The sequence below is a fragment of the Eutrigla gurnardus genome (assembly GCF_963514095.1).
Source record: "Eutrigla gurnardus genome assembly, chromosome: 17".
Classification (NCBI taxonomy): Eukaryota; Metazoa; Chordata; class Actinopteri; order Perciformes; family Triglidae; genus Eutrigla; species Eutrigla gurnardus.
Genome location: NC_139928.1, coordinates 12,908,524 through 12,920,700, shown reverse-complemented (window position 1 = coordinate 12,920,700; position 12,177 = coordinate 12,908,524). Strand labels below are relative to the sequence as shown.

General features: G+C 38.8%; 2 protein-coding genes across 4 annotated transcripts in view; one reads left to right on the top strand and one right to left on the bottom strand.

Annotated features, from left to right (window-relative positions):
- The window catches only part of ripor2 (RHO family interacting cell polarization regulator 2), a 48,199-nt gene extending 44,328 nt beyond the window's left edge, over positions 1–3,871 (top strand). For all 3 annotated transcript variants that reach the window (XM_084031537.1, XM_084031538.1, XM_084031539.1), the window contains 4 exons: positions 26–225; positions 314–397; positions 790–880; positions 1,202–3,871. In XM_084031537.1, the coding sequence (XP_083887663.1) occupies positions 26–225; positions 314–397; positions 790–880; positions 1,202–1,302 (476 nt within the window). In that variant the 3' untranslated portion in view covers positions 1,303–3,871. The remainder of the gene's footprint in view (positions 1–25; positions 226–313; positions 398–789; positions 881–1,201) is intronic.
- A 4,853-nt stretch (positions 3,872–8,724) lies between these two features.
- gmnn (geminin DNA replication inhibitor) lies at positions 8,725–12,163 on the bottom strand. Its single transcript, XM_084031567.1, has 7 exons — positions 12,058–12,163; positions 11,569–11,640; positions 10,349–10,450; positions 10,057–10,210; positions 9,886–9,968; positions 9,481–9,591; positions 8,725–9,299 (listed from the first exon to the last, which is right to left on the bottom strand). Exons 2-7 carry the CDS (start codon positions 11,623–11,625, stop codon positions 9,105–9,107), a joined length of 702 nt encoding a protein of 233 aa, XP_083887693.1. The 5' UTR covers positions 11,626–11,640; positions 12,058–12,163; the 3' UTR covers positions 8,725–9,104.
- Positions 12,164–12,177: the final 14 nt, after the last annotated feature.

The following is a 12,177-nucleotide window of genomic DNA, read 5'->3' as shown; positions in this document are numbered from 1 at the left end:
AGACCTCATTCTGTGTTTTCCTCAGAGATGTTTGCAGAGGCTCTGTGCAGTGGGGATTATACTCGGTGTCTGGCAGAGCTGGAAGAGGTGCCCGTGTCATCCCTGTGGCCTAGAAACAGCACCCTGAGGGCACTGGCCTCCCTGCTCACTGCAGAGGACCCTCAGGTCAACAAGGCAGCGGCCGAATACCTCTCTTCCGCCTCGCACAGCCGCTTCAGGTTCAGAGTGAGTAGTGATGAAGTGAGGCAGTTTGTTTGAGAGTTGTTGTGTATGTTGTGTGACTAGTGTTGACTGTTTCTGTGGGTGTCTACAGGCAGTGGAGTGCTACACCCATGCTCTGTCGGAGGCTGGAGTTCAGAGTCAGAGGGCGGCCTGTTCAGCTCTCAGCTGTCTGCAGGTCAGTGGCCTCTTTCCTCATCAACGGATGTGATACTGTGAAGATTTGGAGCTGCTTACTGAGGCGAACAATGTTTCTGATAGATGCTAATTTTTTTTTTTCTTCTTTCAAATCTGTGACATTATGCATATTTGCACAGTCTGGATGGGAGGAATGATATTTACAAAGCATTATTATTTTAATGTACACTACATGTGCCAAGTTTACTATTCAAATAGCAGTCAGGGCATGGTACACAAAAAATCTGTTTCTAATTGTGTTATGCTATGTTGACTAAGGAATTATGTAGATAGAATAGAAAATAGGATTTATTTTGTCCTTTATGTACTTTGACAAGTGTCCTCTAAACAGAGCCTGTCCGTCTGTCTGTCTGTCTGTCTGTCTGTCTGTAGGCAGTAGAGAGCATCAAGGCGGTGGTAGCACTGTGTGATTCAGCTGATGAAGAGCTTCGCCATGTTGCTATAGAAACCCTGCTCACATTTGGTGAGTAACACATTTATGGAAAATCAAATGTTACTTCAAATCACTTTATTATATATGTATTGTAGTTTGTACACAGTTGCCACAAAGGAACTCATACCCAGGGATGGCCAAAAGAAAAATTAAAAAACTTAAAATACAAGTCTAGAAAAGGGTTGAGACAGAGTCTGTAACCATTTAAGAGTTGCTGGGAAATTAACACATATTTTCATATCTGTCTTATTAACATATTTCATATGTACATATATCATATTAAATAACTCTGTTTTTGCCAGTATATTGTGGTGGTACGGGGATTATAGATATCCCTCATGTTTGTGGCAGGTGAGGAGGGGCGGCTGGCGTACGAGCAGCTGGACACGGTGCCGGGGGAAATCATCCGCCTGGGCACGCGGCGAGGAAACGCTGTCACCACTGCCTTCTGAGCCGTCGCCACCGGCAACATCATAAATGGCGTCTCAGCCCGTCCTCCAAGGACAGCGCTGCTCCTCCCTCAGTTGCACCCCACACTGCACACCTTACAGGGCTGTTGATGACTCATCACTTTATTGATCTGCTTTTTTGGCACAGACTTTCCACACCGCCGCGTTAGGTCACTGTTCTTACTGATACTGCCTTCTAAAAGGAGCTCACAACATACAAAATGTCTTAACTACACAAGCCACAACCTATACTCCTCCTGCACACACACACACATACACCCCTTGTTTCTCCATCACCTCCACTTTCAAACCCTCCACCTTACCCCCCTTCCTCTCCCTGCTTTCTGAGCCAGGCAGGCCGGTCGCATTCCATTTAACTGGACAAATGAATTTGACTGGACACAAAGCTGCTGCATTTCACCCTTCAAATAACCTCTGTCACCAAACCACCGCACCCAACACTTGTATCATTTACTCACTGATTAATCACCACCTTGATTGTTACAGAGACTGTAGTGTCACGCAATATGCTAACTATGATCTTTGTATAATCTCTGGTTATCATTAGAAATGTTTTATGGCGCTTTTGGAAGATTTTGCACTGATAGGCATGTAAATATGGCATATTTTACACAGCCGGTGTAATATATGAGCTTGTGTTCAGACGTATTTTGAGTTCTGTTGTCTAGTACGTTCCATTTTGAGTTTCAGGGATTCGTGTACGATTGAAAGACGTGTGTTATGTGGCAGGGAGGACCATTAATAAGTTGAGATTGGCTTTCGAAGAGGAAGTGATGTTGTGGCGTGAAAGTCCTACTTTAACAGCAGTATACAGCCGTGAACAGATTTCGACTTCAGCTATCTTGGAAAAGGAAAAACTGAAGGGTAGAGGTGAAACGGGTCCGCATAGTGCCCACGTTTCACTCACTCAGCAGTGTGTATCACATTTTTTCTCATACTTGCAGTTGAATAAGTGCAATTTTTCTGTACATATGTGACTCTTTTGCACCTAGATAATTAGAAGACGTTTGGTGAAGTCGGCTTTGACCATTTGAGCCTTGATGTGGTCGAGCAGGCAGGTTTCTACAAATACTTTTGTTATTATATTTTTCCCACCAAGTACAGAGCAAGTCCAGGGAAGTAAATTGGGTTTAGCGTTGCGATTGTGCACTTTCTCAATGACTGAACAGAAAGGAGGATTCTTTGGGTTGAGGAAAAGCCTCAGTTTTGGCTAACTGCACATTCACACAGTATGTGAGCTAATGGCAGGTTTAGCAATTAAGCTTTTCTTATGAGAAGCTGCAGAATGAGGTGTGCTGTTTTGGGTCTGTTTTATTTCCCTCCATTTGTAACTATTATATGGGAGAACTGACCCGACGTAAGCACCTAATTCCAACTTTTTTTTTCCATTGTAACTGTACTACTGAGTCTTGTGCTAGTGCACAATGACAAAACTCACATTTGTTCACACATCTTATTTATTATTTTCTTGTAATTCTAATATTATTTGGAGTTGTACTGTAATAGTGCAGATGACATTGTTATGTAAATGAAATGTATATTTATGTTCTATTTTGGATCAGGTCTACTATTTGAAATATTGTTTATCGCTTAAAAAAGCTTCCATGTTATTATCATACAAATGATCTCATCCTTAACTTTAATTGGAGTTTATTTTGAAGGAGATAGAATTAGATGTATTATTATTTTGGAGAAGATTATAATATTATTACATTATTAGCTAATCTTACATTTCTTTTCCCTTAAAGGTCCCAAACATAGGGGGACATTATATATTAGAAATGTTACTTTATTACTTAGAAGAGTTACTGTTACCAAAGGAAGAATTCATTTTAAATTTTTAACAAGAGCTCATCATTCATAAAGGAGAATGTATTTTCAATAAAAACATTTGCATTTTGGCCAGAATACTTATCTTTAAAAGCACAACTTAAACAAGACAAACCCTTAACATATGAATCTTGTTATTTGGTTCTAACTGCACAGTCCAAAAGCCATATTGACGGAAAGCAAGTGGTAATATTTTTATGAAATGTATTTTTTTCTTTTGTATAATCTGTAAATGTGTGAAGTTCTTACTAAAAGCTGAAGATAGATCTGTTTTTTTTTTTCTATACAGCCTTTTGCAAAACATGGTCCACATTTTAAGTAACAGTTACTTGTATTTCTTCCATGATGTGAATAGCATTACAGTATTCTGGAAAAGTATCTAATTCATCCACTCATTCAGTGTTTTTGTTTTTTGTTTTTTTGAGTGAGACGTTCTACAAACTAGGAGTTTGCCAGTGTTGAAATCATTGAAATTGATTCATTGGTTGTTTAATTCCTAACGACCACAAAGTACAAGTTGTCAAATTGTGTGTATATTATCATCTCTTATTTCAGAGTGGTTTCAAAAATAACTTGGTAGACTGCTGAAATTGATCTTCATCCATGTGTGTGGTTTATAGCTTCCATACTGATCCATTTAGTTGCATACTACCCTTTTCCATTGTGGTCAGCAGTATGTTCTCTGCTCAACAAAACATGCAATAAAGTTTATTTTTTCTTATTTTATGACTTTTTATTTTAGTTATTAATTTGACCTTAACCCTATAATAAATTTCATAAAAAAGTCAGTCTAATAAATCAAAAAGTTATTATTTTAATAGGTCATGAAACATTCAGTATAGCATATTGTCAAAAAAGTCATAGCCCAGTATGAAAAGTTCATATTATGATGTTCCAAGAAGGTCATAGTGTATCATGTCATTTAAAAGTAATGGTAAAGTATGAACAAGTCATAATGTGTCAAAAAGAATTCATAGTATAGTATGTTGCGTGCTGAAAAAGTAATAAAAAAGTTATAGTATGTCAAAGAAAGTCATGAAAAGTCATAGTATAGAGTGTCGAAAAAAAAAATACTTTTAGAGTATGTCGAAATAAGGTCATATTAGCATGTCCAAAATAAGTCATAAAAAAAGTCATACTATAGCATATCGATGAAAGTCAAAGTCTAGCATGCCGAAAAATAATAGTATAGTATAGTAAGTTGAAAAAGTCAGATATAAGTCATAGTATAGTATGTTGAAAAAATTCATTTAAAAAGTCATAAAAGTCATAGTATAGTAAGTCATAAAGAAGTCACAGTGTAGTATGTCAAAAAAAGTGGTAAAAAAGTCATAGTAAAGCATGTCAAAAATAGTCATAGTATAGCATGTAGAAAAAAGTAAATAAAAAGTCATAGTATAGTAAGTTGAAAAAGTCATAAAAAGTCATAGTATAGTATGTCAAAAAAGTGGTAAAAAAGTCATAGTAAAGCATGTCAAAAATAGTCATAGTATAGCATGTAGAAAAAAAGTTAATAAAAAGTCATAGTATAGTAAGTCATAAAGAAGTCACAGTGTAGTATGTCAAAAAAAGTGGTAAAAAAGCCATAGTAAAGCATGTCAAAAATAGTCATAGTATAGCATGTAGAAAAAAAGTAAATAAAAAGTCATAGTATAGTAAGTTGAAAAAAAAAGTCAGTATAGTATGTCAAAAAATTTGGTAAAAATAGTCATAGTATATAGCATGTCACAAAAACTCAAAGAAGTCATTAAAAAGTAATAGTATAGCATGTCGAAAAAGTAAAGTCATAGATTAGTATATTAAAAAAGTGTTCAAAAAGCAATATAGCATAAAATAAAATCATTTAAAAAAGTAATTGTATAGTACATAAAAAAAAAGGTCATAATATAGTAGGTCGAAAAAAGTCAGTTTAGTAAGTTTAGTCGTTGAAAGTACATCGAAAAAAGTATTTCATAGTATAGCATGTCCAAAAAGGTCAGTATTAAGTATATTGAAAAACGAAAAAAAAGTGATAAAATAAAGTCGTAGAGACAGACATATAGCATGTTGAAAAAGTCAGAACAAAAGTCTTTTAAAGAAAAATAGGAGTATGGCATAAAAAGCCATAGGTACTCTACGCCATCATAAAAAGTCACTGTGTGCCATGAAAGGTCATTGTATGTTGACGTCAGAAAAAGGCATAACAGTTAATCATGATAAAGTCAACATTTGCCATAAAAAGTCAATAGCATAGTATGACAATAAAAAAATCATAGTATGATTTGTCATGAAAAGCTATAAAAGTTGCAGTCTAGTAGTGGAGAGGGGCCAACACACGCTATGCGTAATTGCGCACACACGCACGATCGTCCTCTCAAATGCGGCTGCATCCGGCCCGGTTCAGCAGCATCAATTTTTCCACCTTCAAAAAAAGTCCTCCCAGTGCGTACTGGATTCCGGCTGGCAGTGCCACTGGGTGTTGTTATATATTCACATTGAAATTCTGACATTGATTTGAGCCCCACCGTCGTATGAGTTAGCCCCACCGTAGTTGAACCAGAAAAAATACTCTGGCGCCGCCACTGCCTTTGATACATGTCACATCCCCCTCTCTCTCCCATGTTTCCTCTCTATCCACCGCTAAATACAAGGTGTCTATGCAAGAAAATAATCTTAAAAAAAAAAAGCCTTGATCATATTGTTAAAAAAAGGTCATGCTATAGCATGTCGAAAATTAACGAAAAAGTCAGTCAGAATATATTCATAAAAAAATATTTAAAATTGTTAAAGAGTCATAAAAATCGCTCATATCGCTTGATGCACCAAGTCTCAGTGTAGTGAGTCCAAAACAGCCATAAAAAGCCATGGTCAACTTTTTCAGGAAAAAAAAAAGTCATACTATAGCATGTCGAAAAAAAAGTGAAAAATCGACAAAATTCATAAAATGTTGTAAAAATGATGTAAAGGTCCTAACATATGCTTCTATAACGCGTGTCAATCAAAATCTGAGTGTAAACAGTCATAAAAAGGCTTAGTCATATCCCCCCCCCCCCCCCCCCCCCAAACAAAAAAAGTCATACTATAGCACGTCGAAAATTCACGAAAAAGTCAGTCAGGACATATTCATAAAAAAATATTTAAAATTGTTAAAAAGGCATAAAAATCGCTCATCTCGCTTGACGCGCCCAGTCTCAGTGTAGTGAGTCCAAAACAGCCATAAAAAGCCATGGTCAACTTTTTCAGGGGAAAAAAAAGTCATACTATAGCATGTCGGAAAAAAAGTGAAAAATCGACAAAATTCATAAAATGTTGTAAAAATGATGTAAAAGTCCTAACATATGCTTCTATATCGCGTGTCAATCAAAATCTGAGTGTAGTGAGTCCAAAACAGTCATAAAAAGGCTTATTCATGGCAGGCAGGCAGGTGGTTGAGTGGTTAGAGTGCATGCCATTTACCCATGTCTGCATATATGCAGCAGCCTCAGGTTCGAATCCCGGCTGGAGATCCTTTGATACATGTCACATCCACCTCTCTCTCCCATGTTTCCTCTCTATCCACCGCTAAATACAAAGGTGTCTATGCAAGAAAATAATCTTTAAAAAAAAAAGCCTTGATCATATTGTTAAAAAAAGGTCATGCTATAGCATGTCGAAAATTCACGAAAAAGTCAGTCAGAATATATTCATAAAAAAATATTTAAAATTGTTAAAGAGTCATAAAAATCGCTCATATCGCTTGATGCACCAAGTCTCAGTGTAGTGAGTACAAAACAGCCATAAAAAGCCATGATCAATTTTTTCAGGAAAAAAAAAAGTCATACTATAGCATGTCGAAAAAAAAGTGAAAAATCGACAAAATTCATAAAATGTTGTAAAAATTATGTAAAAGTCCTAACATATGCTTCTATATCGCGTGTCAATCAAAATCTGAGTGTAGTGAGTGCAAAATAGTTATAAAAAGGCTTAGTCATATTCCCCCCCCCAAAAAAAGGTCATGCTATAGCATGTCGAAAATTCACGAAAAAGTCAGTCAGGACATATTCATAAAAAAATATTTAAAATTGTTAAAAAGGCATAAAAATCGCTCATCTCGCTTGACGCGCCCAGTCTCAGTGTAGTGAGTCCAAAACAGCCATAAAAAGCCATGGTCAACTTTTTCAGGGGAAAAAAAAGTCATACTATAGCATGTCGAAAAAAAAGTGAAAAATCGACAAAATTCATAAAATGTTGTAAAAATGATGTAAAAGTCCTAACATATGCTTCTATATCGCGTGTCAATCAAAATCTGAGTGTAGTGAGTCCAAAACAGTCATAAAAAGGCTTATTCATGGCAGGCAGGTGGTTGAGTGGTTAGAGTGCATGCCATTTACCCATGTCTGCATATATGCAGCAGCCTCAGGTTCGAATCCCGGCTGGAGATCCTTTGATACATGTCACATCCCCCTCTCTCTCCCATGTGAAAAGTGCGGAGTTCAACAGCACCACCACGTCACGTCGTAACGGCATTCAGGCAGCTGCGATGACAACTGTCACTGATCTGGGTTTGTCACTGATCTGGGTTCATTAACAGACTGTACTGTCTGTACGTCAACGTCACTCATGTGAGCCCGCTTTTAGTGTATGCTCGACACAGAGACAGCAGGCTACTAGTTTGTAAGCTACCTGGCTCTAGCAGTTCGCGTTAGCGGCTTATAGTCACTCACGTTAAGTTAACGTTAGTAAGCTGGTCAAAATTGATCATGGATACATTTGTTTTTAAACGTCGTCGGACGGAACAACAGATGGCGGTGGCGGGCGTGTTGGATAAAACTACGGACGCACCGTTGACACCTGCAGGGGAAGATGACCACTCGGGTCTAATGTTTTCAGTATCAGTGAAATCAGTAGTGTATATCATGGTGATAGGCCCCGGTGCAAATAGTTTTTTGTGCCCTCCATCCCCGACCTAAACACAAGCGCACGCTTGTGAGCACTCCACGCACGCACACACACGCTTGGAGGACACGCACGCACAGTACGGTATGATAACTCTGCCGGCCCGGGGAGAGAGACATGCATCGGCTCGGCCCACAGTGCTCAGCAGCAGAGAGGTGACGAGACTAGAGCCGAGCTGTATTGTGTAGTGGAGAGGGGCCAACACACGCTATGCGTAATTGCGCACACACGCGCGATCGTCCTCTCAAATCCGGCCCGGTTCAGCAGCATCAATTCCCCCCCCCCCCCCCCCATCTTCAAAAAAAGTCCTCCCAGTGCGTACTGGATTCCGGCTGGCAGCGCCACTGGGTGTTGTTATATATTCACATTGAAATTCTGACATTGATTTGAGCCCCACCGTCGTATGAGTTAGCCCCACCGTAGTTGAACCAGAAAAAATACTCTGGCGCCGCCTCTGGCTGCGCGGAGGCGCTCCTAATGTAAATGATTTATGAATGAATTGATAGGTGGCTTATTTTTGGCATATTGATTTTTTTTTTTGGCCTGGCGGCAGGTCTCCTGTACAATGGTAGGGGAAACACTGTAGCCTATAGTAGCGGGGCAACACAGACACGCCAACCACAACACACTAATTTCTTTACAGAGACAAACTTTTTTTTAAACCCACAGAAGTTTATTTCACATTAGACTTATGTACAAAAAGTCATAACATTGCACAGAAATTGCATAACATTGCATAAGTTTACAGTGTAAACCAAAATACTTGTGAGCCATGGTCCAGGCCACATTTAGAAGTGAATTTAGCCAGGCAGCCCCCCCCATTAAGAAATGAATGTACAGCTAAACCAAAAATAAAAATCAGCCCAAGGCTTAAAAATATAAAATTCAAGCATTTCAAGACTATTGCAGTTTGAAGTAAATATCTTTGCACAGCCAGCTCTGTGAAATGGAGCCACTGGTTGCCGCCAAAGCACACCACAAAAGCTAAACGGCTCTGTATGAACAGATCAAAGTCTCATGATGTACGAGTGTAGGTTCATTCAAGCCTGCTCTCCTAAGGTCCCAGCTTCTTCATGGTCTGAAGTCTCTTCATCATCTGTAGTCTCATCTTCCTCTGAAACACACAGACTATAATCGGCATCATCTTCTTCCTCACTCTGGCCATGCTCATCCTCCTCATCAAGAGCAATCTCCCTCAGTTCTTCTAGATTTTCTGGACTCTTGCCCGTCAGTCTCTTTTATAAAAAAGGGAAAAAAAGATACAGTACAGCAAGTTAGCACACAAGTTACTTAAAATGCTTGTTCTTGCAATTTAGCTTAAGATTCATGCAGCAAGGCGTGAAGTTAAAACACGGTAATTTTTATGTATAAGACAAGCAATTAAATACAGAAATCACAGAATACCAGTGTACCTACCTCAATCATGTCAGCCATGTACTGTACGTGTTGTGCCAGCTCCTGCAGCTCTTCATTTTCACATTTTAGCTCCGTTATCTGTTCATCTTTGGCCTCAATGTCTTTGTGCAACTGGTTTAAAAAAATAAATAAAAAATAAGTCCACACCATTAAGCTTGGAGAAAGGTAAAGCCGAAAAGACAATGCTGTAATCACTGGCCAACCAAAAGATAAAATAAGCCATGGATATTTTAAATTTCCAATTCCTCTATGCCAAACTAAAAAGCAAAATCATAAAGGAGGTGACAATCCTTCAATAAACTATTTTCAATGTGTACTTAGGTGTAGCTATGGTTGAGTCAGTGGGAGCGTGGGAACAAGTCAAGTGACAGCTAAACATTAGCCATCTCTGAGCGATTAACTCACCTTCTCGTTCTCCTGTAAAACATTGTACAAGGCCTTCCGACGCTCCTCTGCAATCTCTTTCCAGTAAGTGGAAGGTGGGGTTTCTACAATAGAGACAGAAATGTAGTTCAAATGGAGTATAATACAGAGATAGAGTACATAATTATGCATGGAATGATTATGACTTCCTACCTACAACCATAAGTTCATATGCTTCATTGGAGATGCCATCTGTCGAACAATGGCTTGCTTCAGTTTGTGTAGATTTGACTTCTGCCTTAACCCTCTTTGGACCTCTTGTTTGTTCGGCGCTCCACTGTTTCCTCTTTGGAATGACTTTTCCCACCTAAAAACAGAATTATATAATTTAGAAGCCTTTTAAATGTTGAACATAAATACAGATCACTCATCGGTTAGTGGAAAATTCTATACAAAGAATCGATTAATGCAAATAACAGATTTCCTGCATAAAACCAATGCATACCTGAGCTGACCTTCCGAAAGGTTTGTTGCCAGCCGAGGGTTGAAGAACCTGCAGGGTTGGCCTGGGGCCTCCCATTGCCTTTTGAGATGGACTGAAAAAGCTCTGGATGGGGAAGACAAACTCAGTGTTACCTTAAAGCAGAGTAGATCACAATGCAAATATAATTATTACACATGCAACAATTTCCTAAAAACTACGCAAGAATAACCTAGTCATCCACTAGACGTGTGGCGGTGTCAGCATCTGGAGAGACCCTAGCATCTGCCGGCAGTCTTTAATTTTGTCGTTTGGAACCCTTTCGGGCATAAGCAAAGGGCACTTTGATCCCATGTGGGGTGTAACCACCAGCCAATAAGCAGGACCTGCAGCCCAGTCTCGTTCCCAGGTCAAATACAGCTGCTTTGACATGCCTCCATCTACCAAGGAGCAGACTTCACAGGCCTGAAATACAGTTCACATGCCAGAGCACGCAGGGTTTGGATGCATTTGTGCTTTAGAACTCAACCGCTGTGATACAGTAAGAAAAATGGCTACCGCTACGGTCAATCAGTGAATTCTGCTCAAATAGCGCTACTTGGTGTACCTTTAACAATAGGAAAGAGCCTTAACCATTACCAGATGCATTTTGGCTCATTGAGTCACAAGGGAAATTAACGATCCATGTTCTCATTTTCAAAGTCTCTATTCAGCAGGGCTTAGAGTCACGTTACATGCTTTACTCTAGTTACACTGTCACCATGGCAGAGGGCATAAGTGTAGTGGCTTGCAACACTGCCGTCACGTACAGAGGTGTAAGAACAGGGTACAAATTCTTCCAGGAGCCGTGGGAAAGTGACTCCTCAAGGCTCATTATAGACAAGCAAACATGCCCAGCCTGTTAATGTTTGGCCACAGCTTCACAACACTGCTTGTGTGTTTCACACCAATAAGAGGTGATGAGCCTTCTTATTTTCAGCTGTGAGGGAGACAATGTTTATGTATGGGAAGAAAGAAAAAAAGCAATGCATTTCTGCTGTGCCATCCATACAAATATGTGCGAGTGTGTGTCATAGCTAGTATTTACTGGGAGAAAGAAACTAAACTTATAATTAATCCCCTTTTTTTGATACATTTAACCGTTATGATGCATATCCTTCCATTCTCTTGCCCATATACCAGTTACATATAAAAAAAAGGGGGACACGTTTCTAAACAGGACAAATTTAATTCAAATTACTCACCTTTATATTCTCATTAGACCTCTGCTGGCTGTGTTTTAACTTTCCACTGAAACTCATTTTCTTTCAAGATACCTGAAGGTGAAAAATATAAATTAAAAAAAAAAAAAAAAAAAAAACACTGCTCATTAAAATGTGTACAGGAAGTTACTCAACATTACACACGGGGGACTTCCGAAATAAATTAAGGTACATTTAAAGATTAGTAGCTGCGTTAATAGTTTAGTAACGTTGGATTGTAGAAAGGACATTCGTTAAGTGTAATGCTGTCGTTAAAAGGCAAGATTATCGTAAAGTGTCGTTACCGCTGTAGGAGAAGTTGGTTACGTTAGAAACCCTACTCAACTAAAGCTAAAAAACACACGATAATTTAAGAACCAACAGCTAATGCCAATGCAAAGGTAGCTGCCGTTAGCAACACTTAAACAGCAGCAGATGTAGAATATACAGTTAGGGCAAAACAAAAGTCGATAAAACTTTGTTCCGACTTACCGCTGAAAACGCTTCGTTGCTAAACGGTTGAGAGAGTATTCTTTTCTCTCAGAACTCGCGCCACTGGGTTAAATAGGCCTACTCAGTCACGTGGTAAAGGCGTCACTCCCGAGAAAGGTC

Excerpts from the sequence above, each read along its gene's own strand:
- gmnn (XM_084031567.1), bottom strand. The coding sequence starts at position 11,625 with ATGAGTTTCAGTGGAAAGTTAAAACACAGCCAGCAGAGGTCTAATGAG. Across the intron at positions 9,969-10,056 it reads ATATGAACTTATGGTTGTAG|AAACCCCACCTTCCACTTAC; the intron begins GTAGGAAGTCAT and ends TCTCTATTGTAG. Across the intron at positions 9,592-9,885 it reads TTTTACAGGAGAACGAGAAG|TTGCACAAAGACATTGAGGC; the intron begins GTGAGTTAATCG and ends TTTTTAAACCAG.